General features: G+C 46.6%; 1 protein-coding gene across 9 annotated transcripts in view; it reads right to left on the bottom strand.

The window, feature by feature from the left end:
- The window catches only part of GAPVD1 (GTPase activating protein and VPS9 domains 1), a 101,527-nt gene that overhangs the window by 51,195 nt on the left and 34,929 nt on the right, over positions 1–15,403 (bottom strand). For 6 of the 9 annotated variants that reach the window (XR_012235000.1, XM_073590738.1, XM_073590740.1 and 3 more), the window contains exons 4-8: positions 10,765–10,851; positions 9,648–9,782; positions 8,948–9,134; positions 8,077–8,157; positions 5,104–5,255 (exon numbers count right to left, since the gene is read on the bottom strand). Coding sequence is in view for 8 of the 9 variants with exons in the window: in XM_073590738.1 (XP_073446839.1) it covers positions 5,104–5,255; positions 8,077–8,157; positions 8,948–9,134; positions 9,648–9,782; positions 10,765–10,851 (642 nt within the window). In the remaining variant the exon portion in view is untranslated. The remainder of the gene's footprint in view (positions 1–5,103; positions 5,256–8,076; positions 8,158–8,947; positions 9,135–9,647; positions 9,783–10,764; positions 10,852–15,403) is intronic. The other 3 variants (XM_073590743.1, XM_073590744.1, XM_073590746.1) reach the window with 1 other exon arrangement.

Raw genomic sequence — 15,403 nt, 5'->3', positions numbered from 1 at the left:
AGCCACCTTATCTGCCCTGGTTGAAGACAGAGCTACTGCCTCTGGGTACCGGGTAGCGTAGTCTACCACGGTGAGAATGTATCGCTTTCCGGAGCTGCTGGGGGCAGACAGCGGTCCTACAATGTCCACCGCGATTCTCTGGAAAGGCTCCTCTATCACCGGCAAAGGAATAAGGGGAGCCTTAAGAGCAGGCCCCGCCTTACCCACTTTTTGACAGGTGGCGCAGGAGCGGCAGTAGTGTGTTACATCTGTCCCCATCTTGGGCCAATAGAAGTGTTGAGACAGCCGTGCCTTTGTTTTGCTGATGCCCAAGTGTCCAGCGAGTGGAATCTCATGGGCAATCCGCAACAACTCAGTTCTGAACTGATAGGGGACGACCAGCTGTCTTTCCCTCAACCACTCCTTTTTAGGATCTCCGGGTACTGTCTCCCGGTACAACCTTCCTCGTTCCCAGAACACCCTCTCCTTATCAGGCTTGGAGGTGGGCGTCTCGGCGAGACCTCTCAATTTCTCCAGGCTGGCATCTGAGTGCAGAGCAGCCTGGAACTCCATGCTGGAGGCAGCCAGAAGTGACGTCAGGGTACCTCCTTTACTGTAGCAGCAGAGGGTCCAGAAGACAGTGCGTTACCTGCGATCTGGGCACTCTGACTGCGTGAGACAGCTGCTATGTATGCTGTCTCCCTGGGGATTTCTACAGACCCACCAGCCGGTGCTGCCCTGGGCTCTACCTCCCCATCCACCCCCAACACTTCAGGAGCAGGGCTACTTATGGGCCAGTTACCTTCCTCGGTGGCACTGGTCAGCTGCATGGCATTACCTTCCTCATGGTCCCCATGCACCTCCCCATTTCCTTGAGCACCGTTGCTTACTCCTGCCAGGGGTTCCTCAGCAGTCTCACTCCGCAGAGTGACGGGACTGAGCACTTCGGTACCTGTGGACATATCTACTGCTTCAAAGAAAGGGTTAACGGGTTCAGTCGGCACAGATACATCAACATCATCATCATCCTTCCTAGGAGAAGAATGGTTATCAGTTTGCTTTGGTACATTCACATCAGCATCAGCATCATACCTGGGGAAAGAATGGTTGTTAGTTACATCATTACTCATCAAGGCATTAGCAGGTAACACATTCAGTTTCCCATCATCAACATCATCAGGGTTAACGTTACCCTTATTATCAGTTTGGGGAAGGGTGTCAGGGACATAGTATGCAACCATCCTCCCCAAGTCAGTCCCCAATAAAACATCAGTGGGCAGGTTTTCAGACACTCCCACCTCCCTCAACCCGCTCCCGGCACCCCAGTCAAGAAAAACTCGTGCCACTGGCAAGGGACAACGGGTGCCTACAATCCCGGTGACAGTCAGGGTTTTCCCCTCAACAAACTCTTCAGTGGCCGCCAGTCCAGGACGGATGAGGGTTCGTTCAGCCCCGGTGTCCTTGAGGCCTGTAGCAAGACGGGCCCCCACATGAACAGGTTGAACGTTGTCGTCAGCCCTCCCAACCACACCTCCCACCAAAAGAACAGAGGCGTTGGGCCCGGGGGCCTTGGCTGGGGGGTTCTTCGGCCTATTCGGACAGGCGTAAAAGAAGTGACCAGGCCGCTGGCAGTGGTGACACAGGCGACTGTCAGTAGCCGGCCTGCTGTTGGCAACAGGGACTGGGCCTCCGGAGGGACGGCTAGCTGGGGCACTGGGGTTGGTTGCTGGCTTACCCCCTTTCCAGCTGGTGGCGACTGGCCTCCGCGTCTCGGGCTTCCGGTTGGCCTCGTAGTTGTCGGCGATCTGCGCCGCTTTGTCCGCGGTCCAGGATGAACTGTCGGACCTCAGCTGGGCAGAGATGCAGGAACTGGTCTTTGATCATCAGGTCCCGTAGCTGCTCAAAGGTTTCAACGGACAGTCCATGGATCCACTGGTCAAAGTGGGTCCTGAGTCCTTGCACCACATCACTGTAGCTATCGTGTGGGCCACGTTGGAGGTGCCGGAACTTCTTTCGGTATACCTCAGGTGTCAGCCGGTATTTGGCGATCAGCGCCTGCTTTATGGCGTCATAGTCGTCATCGGCTTCTGGCGGAAGAGAAGCAAATGCCTCCAGGGCTTTGCCTTTTAGCCCTGGGGTCAAGTACCTTGCCCATTGGTCTCTAGGCAGCTGGTACTGTCTGCCGGCTTTCTCAAAGGCTCGCAGAAACGTGTCCAAGTCCCCGTCCTTTTCCATCATGGGAAAATGCTCTAGCCGGGGTTTAGGAGTCTGGACGCTGCTGGGCTCACTGCTTCGGGCTGTGGGGGCATTCCCACCCCGCTGGAGTACCTCCAGTCTCTTCGGGGGCGTGGGTTCAAATCCCACCGCTGCCACCAATATGTGACGAACAGCCCACTGCCGTTCGTCCAAATACGGGCGACTAACGGGGGTCCCGCTGCCACCAATATGCGACGGACAGCGGACCCTGTGTCACCACTATGTCACAGTCCCACCACTGACACGGGTGTATCAGCGGACGGAGGGACGAGACACACTGCCGGCACACGGCTATCACAGGCACAGTTGGGGCTTATCTTAGTTATCCCACCACTGGCACCATGTGACCAAAATATCCAGCAAGCTACTCTCGCTCTACAATTTGCCGCAGGGGGGGGGTTTATTTTGGATGCCCCACCACTGCTATCAACCTTCCAAGTACTGCGGGGATTTATGTATATCCCACTTTCTCAGTTCCACTTTGGAACTCGCAGCTCTCCGGCGCCCCCCTTACCCTCAAGTCAGTCAGGGAACTGCACCTAGGATAATTGGTCGCCGGACGGGCTGCCTGTTGTGAACCGGCAATTAGGCTTCTGCAGTAAGGGAATTATCAATGCTGTGGCCGCAGACCCTTATTCAGCAATATAAGACCCTTCTGGACTGCCAGCAAGCCGCAATAGCCGTGCACAACGCGCTGCCACCAGTCACGGTTACTTAATTCACAGTGTTAAATTAAGAGGGTCCGTGGCAAACCCCTTGAATTAGTAGCGATTATCTATCAAAGGCGTATAGTTCGATTCTTAGAGCATGGAGACAGATCTAAATAATTATTTCATTTATTTTCCGAAAGAGGACAGTGATTACAGATAAAAGTTGCTATAAAATTGAGACATAAAATAGGTACAGTACAGATATAAAATAAAAGGATTAAAAGGGTAGAAAGTCACACTCACATGTGGTCAGTTGGCATCCCATGTGGCTTTAAGGGGGGTGGAGGCGGAGCTGCACTTCTCCGCTCATCTGCGGGTCTTTCTAGCACGACGACTTGAGCTGTTCTGAGCTGGTTCTGCCAGGGAATGCCTTATAGACTTTCCTATGTGACATCACAGAGAGGTGCATTCTGGGTTGATCCCACCTCTCTTATCCAAGTTATGTTTTGGCTACAAAACTTAGATTAGCTATAACTTTATGGGAGAAGCTGGTATGGACTCATCAGTGGTATCATGTTTCCCAGCGTAATGAGCCTATCAAGAAAACATCAAACATCTATGCGATATGACCGTCCATTTGGGCGCAAATCCTATCTCATGTTCTGGACAGGGTAGAACTTCGAAAGATACGCGGTATCGAAGCTGGGACCGCTCAGGTTACAAAAATATGATTTTCATATCTCTACTTGGTACGGTTTTCGCAGGGCAGGCTCTTAAATGTTTACTACTAACCTTTATTTCAAACAAAGACCTTTTCCCTCATTTTTCAGCCGAGAGAAGGAAACAAATGGTTGTAACAGCAGGGGGGTCTCCTATTACTAGTGCGAACACTGGCTGTAGAGGAGGGTGGGTGGCACTGCTCTGTGTGTGTGTGAAGGGAGGAGGGGTGAAGCTGCAGAGCTAGCAGCCTGGATTGTCATATGTGCCGGATCTTACTGGAAAGTTACAACAGAAAACATCATATTTTGTGGACAAAACCCCATACCTCACAGACATTGTACATCACAGGGGGACCTAGTGAATGAACTGCAGAGAGCTGGGACCAATGTAACAAGGCCTACCATAAGTAACACACTACGCCACCATGGACTCAGATCCTGCAGTGCCAGACGTGTCCCACTGCTTAAGCCTGTACATGTCCGGGCCCGTCTGAAGTTTGCTAGAGAGCATTTGGATGATCCAGAGGAGTTTTGGGAGAATGTCCTATGGTCTGATGAAACCAAACTGGAACTGTTTGGTAGAAACACAACTTGTCGTGTTTGGAGGAAAAAGAATACCGAGTTGCATCCATCAAACACCATACCTACTGTAAAGCATGGTGGTGGAAACATCATGCTTTGGGGCTGTTTCTCTGCAAAGGGGCCAGGATGACTGATCCGGGTACATGAAAGAATGAATGGAGCCATGTATCGTGAGATTTTGAGTGCAAACCTCCTTCCATCAGCAAGGGCATTGAAGATGAAACGTGGCTGGGTCTTTCAACATGACAATGATCCAAAGCACACCGCCAGGGCAACGAAGGAGTGGCTTCGTAAGAAGCATTTCAAGGTCCTGGAGTGGCCTAGCCAGTCTCCAGATCTCAACCCTATAGAAAACCTTTGGAGGGAGTTGAAAGTCCGTGTTGCCAAGCGAAAAGCCAAAAACATCACTGCTCTAGAGGAGATCTGCATGGAGGAATGGGCCAACATACCAACAACAGTGTGTGGCAACCTTGTGAAGACTTACAGAAAACGTTTGACCTCTGTCATTGCCAACAAAGGATATATCACAAAGTATTGAGATGAAATTTTGTTTCTGACCAAATACTTATTTTCCACCATAATATGCAAATAAAATGAAAAAAAAAACAGACAATGTGATTTTCTGGATTTTTTTTTCTCAGTTTGTCTCCCATAGTTGAGGTCTACCTATGATGTAAATTACAGACGCCTCTCATCTTTTTAAGTGGTGGAACTTGCACTATTGCTGACTGACTAAATACTTTTTTGCCCGTGTGTGTGTGTGTGTGTGTGTGATATATATATATATATATATATATATATATATATATATATATATATATATATATATATACACACACACACATATCACATACATGTGTATGTGTATATGTATTCCTGATAGACCTAATTCACAAGCTGGGTGCGACTGTGCATACCTCATTCTCGGACATCATGCCAGGTGTAAGTTGTGGCCCCGTTCCCAGTGAAATTACAAGTACTTCCTCGAGTTGATCTTGGGGCGCAGCGTCTTGCGGTGGACCCTCGTGTTCAGCTTCCAAAAGGCTCGATTTGCTCCTGCTGCGAGTCACTGCAGTCAGAGAATATGAGAGATATTAGCAGTGATGAAGTATGACACGTGGTGAAAAGTACAGAGAGTCCCACACAGCACAACTGTCCACTTCTCAATAACCCAGACATAGAAAAGCAATTTCTTCTTTTTTCAATACAAATGAAAAAACCTGCAGAAGTAAAACTAGATTTAAAAAAAAAAATCTGTTTGCTTTTTTTTGCACTAGAGTAAACCTTTTTTACATTAATTTAAACAAATTTGTTGCATATTTCACATACGGTACCTAAATGTGCTGCCAATCGGTGGCATTAAGATCCACAGACCTGTATCGATCACTCTAGACACTGCTGTGATGCTCTCAGCTCTAGCATGGGAATGGCGCGTGGCTCACAGCGCGGCGTCAGCAGCGCACGCGGCTCACAGCGAGGAGTCAGGAGCGCGCGCGGCTCACAGCTCTCGTGTATGGGAACCTTAAAGATGGTCTAAGCAGTCAGAGCAGCCAAGACCCATTCACTTGAGATGTGGTAACATGACAATGTATGAATATCCCTTTAATAAGGAACTAGTTATTGGAGCTCGTAGTCCCCAGCAACTTGTGATCTAAATGTTCGTGATCCATACAAATCGTATGAAAAAAGAAGAATTCATGTACAGAAGGATGCAATAAAAGCCACAAGGACTGATATAAATATACTATAAAAACTGGCACGGAACATCCGACACATGGACGTAGACATTTCTCACAGTCTGAATGACACAGTTATGGACACGTGCGTGATGAATAATGCAGGCTGCCGATGCCAGGATGATGAGCTTCAGCAGAGAGAAACCAGACGTAAGCCAGGCTTGCCAGAAATAACCAAGCGCCAAGGAGCATGCCAGGTGGAACAGTGGAAAAAACACTGAAATCTCTCCAGAAAGATTTCACTTATTAATTTTGAAAGAATTCAGAACATCAGATACTAAAATGACCATATGGTAAATAAATGGCACCTTCAAAACATCCAACCGACATTAAGAGGTGCTGTTACTTTCCCCATAGAGAAATTTTTCTATTCCTTTAAAATTAATTATAAGGGAAAAGGAAAACTTGAACATTTTTCTGCAAAAAGTGGGGAAATCCACTGCACTTGGATCAAACCGGACCCTGCAGTGGTTTTTGGCACCACGTGTTATATACAGCTCTGGCAAAAATTAAGGGACTACTGCACAGTTTTATAAAAATCAGCTTCTCTACATGTCTGACAGCCATTCCATTCCAGTGTCAGTTGAATTCAAAGCAGACTACACCTCATTCTGCTAATTTTGGCTTTACTAGCAAAGGGATACAGTGAGCGTCATGTTGCTTCCATCCTTAAAATTTCTAAGACAGCAGTCCATTACAACAAGGTCAAGCAGCAGACATTGGAAACAACAAATCTACAGACCGGCAGAGAGTGAAAACGACTCTCCACTGACCGGGATGACAGACATCTTTTTTGAATGTCACTCAGTAACCGCAGGATGACATCAAGTGACCTACAAAAGGAATGGCAAACGGCAGCTGACGTGAAGTGATGGCAAGAACAGTTCGTAACCGGCTCCTAGAGGCAGGGCTCAAGTCATGTAAAGGTAGAAAAAGGCAAAAAAGCCTTTCATCACTGAGAAACAAAGGAGAGCCAGGCTGAAGCTTGCCAAAGACCATAAGGATTGGACCACAGAGGACTGGAGTAAGGTAATCTTCTCTGATGAGTCTAATTTTCAGCTCTGCCCAACACCTGGTCATCTAATGGTTAGACGGAGACCTGGAGAGACGTACAAGCCACAGTGTCTTGCACCCACTGTGTTTTTTAGATGGAGGATCGGTGATGATCTGTGGATGCTTTAGCAAGGCTGGAATTGGGCAGGTTAATCTTTGTGAAGGACGTATGAATCAAGCCGCATACAAAGTTATCCTGGAAAAACAGTTGATTCCTTCTGCTTACGCAATGTTCCCCAACTCTGAGGACTGGTTTTTCCATCAGGACAATACGCAATGCCACACAGCTAGGTCAATCGATGTGTGGATGAAGGACCACCACATCAAATCCCTGTCATGGCCAGCCCAATCTCCAGACCTGAACCCCATTGAAAACCTCTGGAATGTGATCAAGAGGAAGATGGATAGTCACAAGCCATCAAACAAAGAACTGCTTACATTTTTGTACCATGAGTGGCATAAGGTCACCCAAAAGCAGTGTGAAAGACTGGTGGAAAGCATGCCAAGACCCATGAAAGCTGTGATTAAAAATCATGGTTATTCCACAAAATATTGATTTCTGAACTCTTCCTGAGTTAAAACATTAGTATTGTTGTTTCCAAATGATTATGAACTTGTTTTCTTAGCATTATTTGAGATCTGCAAGCACTGTTTTTTATTGTTATTTTGACCATTTCTCATTTTCTGAAAATACATTCAAAATTTAGTTTTTGGAAATCCGAAGACATGTCAGTAGTTTATAGAATAAAAGAGCAATTTACATTTTACTCAAAAATATATCTATAAAGAGAAAAATCAGACAAACTGAAAATTTTGCCAGAGCTGTATATTTGGCCGACTACTAGATCGGGATTTTGCTTTGATCTGTTACGAAATGGAAGCAAAGTGCAATGGTGAACAATTACCGCGACACCGATATTGGCATACACATGCATAGCAGGTACCCAGCCCTTCAAGATGATGACTATGAAAAGCAATGCCACATGACACATGAGTGACATTTATTTCTACTAATATAGACTTCTCCCTCCACATCAAGCTGTTACATGCCGAAAATGGGTAAAGCTCCTGTCACGACAGAAGGATTTCCGAATTACACACCAAAAGGAGTCACCAGGTTTATGTGCGCGGAGAGGTTTGAAGTGGACGTGTCCCAGACTGTCATGGCTGCCAGCTGCTGCCCTAAGAAGTCAATACAGTTTATTTTGGAGTTTGCAAAAGAAAGAATAAAATTAAATAATTGAAATATCTGACACATAAAATACCTTTAAGTAAAATATTTTCCCAGTGTGCACTTAGCCAAAGTTAGGCTCCTGTTTACACTGCACTGATATTGCTGTAGATGAGAATTTTGACAGCCAAAACCAAGGACTAGTGGTGAGAAAATATAGTGTGATAAGGTGTTATCTGAGCATGCTCGGGGGCTAACCGAGTGACTTCGGCACGCTTGAAAAATATGTTCGGGTTCCTGCGACTGCATGTCTCGTGGCGGTTTGACAGTCACAATTCATGCAGGGAGCCCTAACAAACAGGCAATCCCTGCATGTGTTGCACCTGTTAGCCACGAGACATGACGCCGCGGGGACTCGAGACATGACGCCGCGGGGACTCGGGACATAATTTTTGAGCACGCCGAAGTCACTTGGTTAGCAGCCGAGCATGCTCAGATAACACCTTATCCCAGCATGTTCGCTCATCACTAATGATGTCAGTTTATGACAGATCGTGGCTTATTGGATTAACATACACAGACCTAGCTAACCACATTTTAAAGGGGAATTCCGCCTCAGTATCGGGAGTTGAGCAGGGATAGCTGAAGACATATCTCACCCTTTAAGTAATCTGTATAAGGCTACGTGCCCATCGGATGAATCTGTATCGATGCCACCGAGTACATGTAGCTCTTATGTCTCATGTGGCATAAAGGGAGATTTGCTGAGAGGTATCGAGACTCATAACACCTCACCCTTACCTATAGGGAGTCTGTTCTTTCGACAGGCCGGAGTGGTGGCTGGAGACAATTGTGGGGTGCTGTAAGGCGTACAGTCATAGTTGCTTTTGCCTGGCTTTGTTTGCGGCACAGTAGCCAGTAGGTTTTCCAGGGCCATTCTATCCTCATCTCGCAGCTGATCAGATATGACGCCACGCAGGAAACCAAGCTGTAGGAAAAAGCAACATATTACATTGTCTTAAATGGGTTTTCTGGATTCAGATCACACTTCCAGCCCAGGCGCAGTTTAATACATTTTTTTTACTCACCCTCCCCAGATCCAACACTGAATCTCTGCAGCACTAATGTCATGTCGACAGCGCTGCAGCTAATGATAGAACTCAGCAGCTCTGCCGCTTTGACAGCATGAGTCACTGAGCTCATAGATTGGTTGCAGCAGAATCATGGCTGCAGACAATAACAAGGGTCGAAAGAAGCAGTCGAGACTCCGCAGCGGACCGGTGGAGGGTGAAAATGAGACTATACAAAACTGCTGCACACACAGACTCTGGCGCCAACGCTACGGAGGCACGTTTGGGAGGTGTCTAGTTTAGTAGAAATTAACGGCCATGTTTATCCAAAAGTAGGATGAAGCCAAAATCTCACGAGACAGGATGAATTACATATCCAGGCCAAAGAAAAAGCAGATGAAGTAGGGAAGAAAAAAAATTCCAGTGCTCACCAAAGTAATGAGCTGGCCGTACGTCATATACACAACGGTGCGACTTAACCCTTCTAGGAGATTTATAGAAGATAACGGAGGAGTTTCCACGGCCCGACCTCCAATAACTACATCCAGGAAAGCAGCAACGCAGCCCTAAGGGGGAGAGGAAAGAAATCCGGTTACATATAGATACGGGCAGGAGATATTGCAGGTTAGAATGGTTCCAGTTTATCCCATTACAAAGGAAACAACTGGGGAAATGTGAACAGAGCCCACCACCTTTGTGACCCCTCAAGTCGGCCGCCTGGGTAATCTTCCTGAGCCCTCTAACGCATTCACTGACCCATAACCTAGAGAATTCAGGTCAAACTATTACCAATGTCATACCGGGCTGTCCATAATCTATCTTCTCTATAGCCATGACCTAATGCCCCGGATACCTCCTCACAAGACCTCTCCTAATATCTGCTCCCCACAAAGCGTCCAAGATTTCTCCCGTGCTTCCCATGTACTCTGGAATGCACTACATCAGCACATGGCACCAAGCTTCAAGAAGTCTTCCCTCTCAACAGCAGTTTAAAAAAAAAAAAAAAGCAAACACCATTCCCAGGTCCAGCGAGGTCTCTGACGCTGCTCCCAGTCTGTTATTGTCTGCAGCGCTGACTTCATGTCAACAGCGTTGCAGCCCATCAGTGAGCTCAGCCGGATTTGACAGCATGAGCCGCTCAGCTCACCGATTGGCTGCAGTGCTACAGACATGATGTCAGTCCTGCAGAAAATAGCACGCCGAAAGCAGTGGCGGCGACTCAGAGCTGGACGCGGGGAGGATGAATGAAACATTCAAAAATGGATGAGGTTTACTCCTGCTCCTTACTGAAAACAAAATCTAAGTCCTTACGACTGTTTGTTAGGCAATCCTTGCATGTGCTGCGGTTGTCGAACAGCCGCGAAACATGCAGGCATGGGGACTAGAACATATTACTCGAGCATGCCGAAGACACTCAGCACACGAGCTTGCTCAGATAACACCTTCCCCGACCACATTCACATATCACTACTCTGAAGGAAATCTCTGTCACTAGCGGCTGAGGAGTCAGTGCTTCAATCGTCTTTGTCTCCCCATTACATTACTTACTTTGTCAAATTTACTGAGATTGTTCCTGCTGCGAGAATCCCCTTCCTCGAATCCCGTCAGAGCCAACTGCTGCAGAAGGCGGCCGACCTAGAGCACCGGGGAGAAGAGACAAGGAGCTGAATGGCTGGTTTGTTATATCCAGATTGGCCGTATTCATTGACTGCAGCGGACGCTGCCAACAGGACTCCCATTCAGGCTGGCTTTCCTATAATGATTTCTTTGACACGATATCAAAAGGGAAACAGCAGACTGGGGATTAGATTTATTAGTTGAGGGGGGAGGTCTTCATGCCTCCTCAGATAAAATGTGACTTGTGTGGTTCCAATCTAAAGGCCCCGTCACACTAAGCGACATACCAGCGATCCCGACACCGATATCAAGGTGTCAGGATCGCTAGTAAGTCGCTATGTGATCGCTGGTGAGCTGTCACACAGACAGCTTCACCAGCGATCAGCACAGCGATGCCGAGCGCCCGGCATCACTGGCCATCGCTGAAAAAAATAGAATCAAAATAAAAAATATAGTTATTCTCACCTTCCGACGTCCCGTTCAGCCATCCTGCCTCTCTCCACGCTCCGGTCCCAGTGATCCTTTGCACGAATGACCGCGAGATGTCACGGTCTCGAGGAATAAGAAAGTCTCGCGGTCATTTGTGCAACGGATCACTGGGACCGGAGCGTGGAGAGAGGCAGGATGGCTGAACGGGACGTCGGAAGGTGAGAATAACTATATTTTTTATTTTTTTTATTATTTTTTACACCTGATCGCTGGTCTCCCGCCTTTCACACACAGCGATGCGTGCTGGTCAGCGGGAGACCAGCGACCAAAGAAATGTCCAGAGATTTCTTGCAGCGATCAGCGATACCGGCAGGGGGGCCGCTCGCTGATCGCTGTCACAAATAGCGATCTCGCTGGTGAGATCGCTGTTACGTCACAAAAGTTGTGACTCAGCAGCGATCTCGCTACCGAGATCGCTTAGTGAGACGGGGCCTTAACACAATGGCCATGAAGGTGCCTATTACACCCAGCAGCTCTTATCGGAGCCCAGATACGTCAATGATCCAATCTTTTTGTGTGCATTTAGAAACAAATTTTTACACCACATTTTAGCCCCAAAATTCTGTGCTGATCAAATCCAGGTGTCTGAACTATGTAAAACCGCAGCCAGCACCCTCAGCCCCGGCTCAGAAGACATCAGCCACAGAAGTGAAGACCGCCATGCTGGACTAGACCAGGGCAGTGCAAATCTTTTTGCTTAACTCTCTGGAGGAAAGGGGCAGACTGTTATACATCGTGCGGACAGTAAGAAATCTTTAAGAGGTTCTACCATTTCATAAAGTTCTAGGAGCGCCACCAATCATGAGGATGAACAAGATGCTCTCAGTCTTGCATGAGGTCAGAATCGGGAGATATTTAGTAGATTGCAAAGTGAAATATTACTGTTACTGCACAAAATCAGCTAAATCTAAATGCAAACATGCGGATTGGATCAAAGAGGAGAACATTTTAGCAGGGATCATCAGTGGAGCTACAGTGGGTACGGAAAGTATTCAGCCCCCTTTAAATTTTTCCCTCTTTGTTTCATTGCAGCCATTTGGTAAATTCCAAAAAGTTCCTTTTTTTTCCTCCTTAATGTACACTATGCACTCCATCTTGACTGAAAAAAACAGAAATGTAGAAATTTTTGCAAATTTAATAAAAAAGAAAAACTGAAATATCACATGGTCATAAGTACTCAGCCCCTTTGCTCAGTATTGAGTAGAAGCACCCTTTTGAGCTAGTACAGCCATGAGTCTTCTTGGGAATGATGCAACAAGTTTTTCACACCTGGATTTGGGGATCCTCTGCTATTCTTCCTTGCAGATCCTCTCCAGTTCCGTCAGATTGGATGGTGAACGTTGGTGGACAGCCATTTTCAGGTCTCTCCAGAGATGCTCAATAGGGGTTAGGTCAGGGCTCTGGATGGGCAAGTCAAGAATGGTCACAGAGTTCTTCTGAAGCCACTCCTATGTTATTTTAGCTGTGTGCTTAGGGTCATTGTCTTGATGGAAGGTGAACCTTCGGTCAAGTCTGGAAGAGGTTTTCATCCAGGATATCTCGGTACTTGTTTCCTTCAATTGCAACCAGTCGTCCTGTCCCTGCAGCTCACAAACACCCCCATAGCATGATGCTGCCACCACGTTTCACTGTTGGGATTGTATTGGGCAGGTGATGAGCAGTGCCTGGTTTTCTCCACACGTACCGCTTAGAATTATCACTATTTCTCATCAGACCAGAGAATCTTATTTCTCATAGTTTGGGAGCCCATCATGTGTTTTTTAGCAAACTCTATGCTGGCTTTCATATGTCTGGCACTGAGGAGAGGCTTCCGTCGGGCCACTCTGCCATAAAAGCCCGACTGGTGGAGGGCAGCAGTGATAGTTCCACAAAGTCAAATTTCTCCCATCTCCCTACTGCATCTGTGGAGCTCAGCCACAGTGATCTTGGGGTTCTTTTTTTACCTCTCTCCACAAGGCTCTTCTCCCACGATTGCTCAGTTTGGCTGGACGGCCAGGTCTAGGAAGACTTCTGGTGGTCCCAAACTTTTTCCATTTAAGGATTATGGAGGCCACTGTGCTCTTGTCCTTCTTATACACCCGTTGAAAAAAGGAAAAGACACATACAACATGAGGGACAAGAAAAGCAGGAGGTATTAAAGGTAATTAACCTTTCACAACATCCCTTGTCAGTATCACAGATAGAGGTGTTGTCTAAAGGGCTTTCATTTTCACCGGTGGAGGGCTCTGATTGATTTACGCTTATTAAAGATCTCGAGCTCTTTGCTCGCAAGTTGATTCTCAAAAACATTTTACAAATGTTGACAATTCCACAATGCATGTAACGGAATCACAAGCATTGAGTGATTTAGAATGGCTTGCAGCAGAAAGTTCCTCGTCTAGAATCCCCCCTACTCCCATGCATCTCCACTCACGCTCTCAGACTTTTCCCCCCTTGTCGGCCTGACCTCAGGTAGAAATCTTTGTCAAACTGGTCAGCGAGGACCTTGACAAACTTGATCCTCATATTAGTGATAATTTGTCTAATCTCCATAGAACAACTATCAAAACATTGAGAGATTTGAAGGATATAGTTATTAAACGTGCCGACAAGGGGGACAACGTAGTTATTTGGCCTGTGGAGATGTACGAGGCGGAGGCATTCAGGCAGCTCCATAATAAAATGTGCTATCAAGGATTAGATTTTTTTCCTACCTCTAAATTCAAATTGGAACTAATCTATCTCTTGGATAATGGACTAGAGGATAATGCCATTTCTGCCAAAACGCGAGAAGCACTGTTACCGGGTTTTCCGGTTGTCCCTACATTTTATTACCCAAAGTTCACAAGGACCCTCAATGCCCACCGGGCAGGCCCATTGTCTCGGGCATTGGGGGTCTTTGTGAGCCGGCATGTCGATTTGTTGACTTTTACCTTCAGGGATGTGTGGAGACACTCCCGTCATTTGTTAAGGATACCACCGACGTATTGAGAAGACTCGATGGTTTAATTTCGGAAAACGATATGTGGCTTGTCACCTGCGACGTGGAGTCCCTCTATACGCCGATAGACCATAGCCACGGGATGCAGGCTGTACAATTTTTTCTAAAGATGACCAATTTTGATCCAGCATTAATGCGACTCATTTTGAATCTACTCAATTTTATTTTGACACACAATTATTTTGTATTCAAGGACCGCCCCTTCCTACAGCTCAAGGGAACAGCAATGGGGGCGTCTTGTGCCCCCTCGTATGCTAATTTGTTCCTGGGGCTGTGGGAGAGGAATACGGTCCTTGGTACACCCGGTCATGGTTCTATCGTCTCGTGGCTGCGGTATATCGACAATGTATTTTTCATCTGACAGGGCTCCACGTCGCAGCTTAACAAATTTTTGGGCCACCTAAATGACAATATTTACAACATAAAGTTAACCTGGAAATACAGTCAGACTTCCATCGACTTTCTGGATCTTCAAATTCTTAAATCGGATGACGGATCCATCTGTACCGATATTTTTCGCAAGACTACTGCAACAAATACACTTTTACATTATTTATCTTCACACCCTCCAAAGCTCAAAAGCTCGATCCCTATCGGGCAGTTTTTACGAGCATGCCGTATTTGTTCTGATGACTCGATGTTCTTGAAACAGGCAAGGGAACTGCATTATAGATTTAAAAACCGAGGATACCCTAATAGGGATATCACCCGTGGCTATTCCCGTGCCCTTAATACTAACAGGACCAGTCTTTTAATAAATCAACAATCGAATAAAAATAAGACAAAAAAATTCAAAACGAGATTTATTACCAAGTTTAATGCTAACTGGTCAGAGATCAGTCAAATTTTCAAAAAGCACTGGTCAGTTTTATTAACGGACAAGGATTTACAGAAACAACTGACTCCGTATCCATCTATAGCATGGCGCAAATCACAGACTTTAGGAGACATGTTATGTAGGAGTCATTATATACCTCCAAAAAGCCCCCTTTTTTCCAACAATTTGAAAGGTCCTCCTTGGGGCTGTTTTCCGTGTGGCGACTGCTCGGCCTGCCGTTTAATCATTAGAACTAAAGACTTCACAAACTCTACAGGTGATAA

This window comes from Dendrobates tinctorius, unplaced genomic scaffold (genome assembly GCF_039654945.1).
Source record: "Dendrobates tinctorius isolate UK_male_01 unplaced genomic scaffold, ASM3965494v1 ptg000120l, whole genome shotgun sequence".
Classification (NCBI taxonomy): Eukaryota; Metazoa; Chordata; class Amphibia; order Anura; family Dendrobatidae; genus Dendrobates; species Dendrobates tinctorius.
Note: the sequence above shows the minus strand (reverse complement) of the source record. Positions and strands in the feature narration are given on the sequence as shown.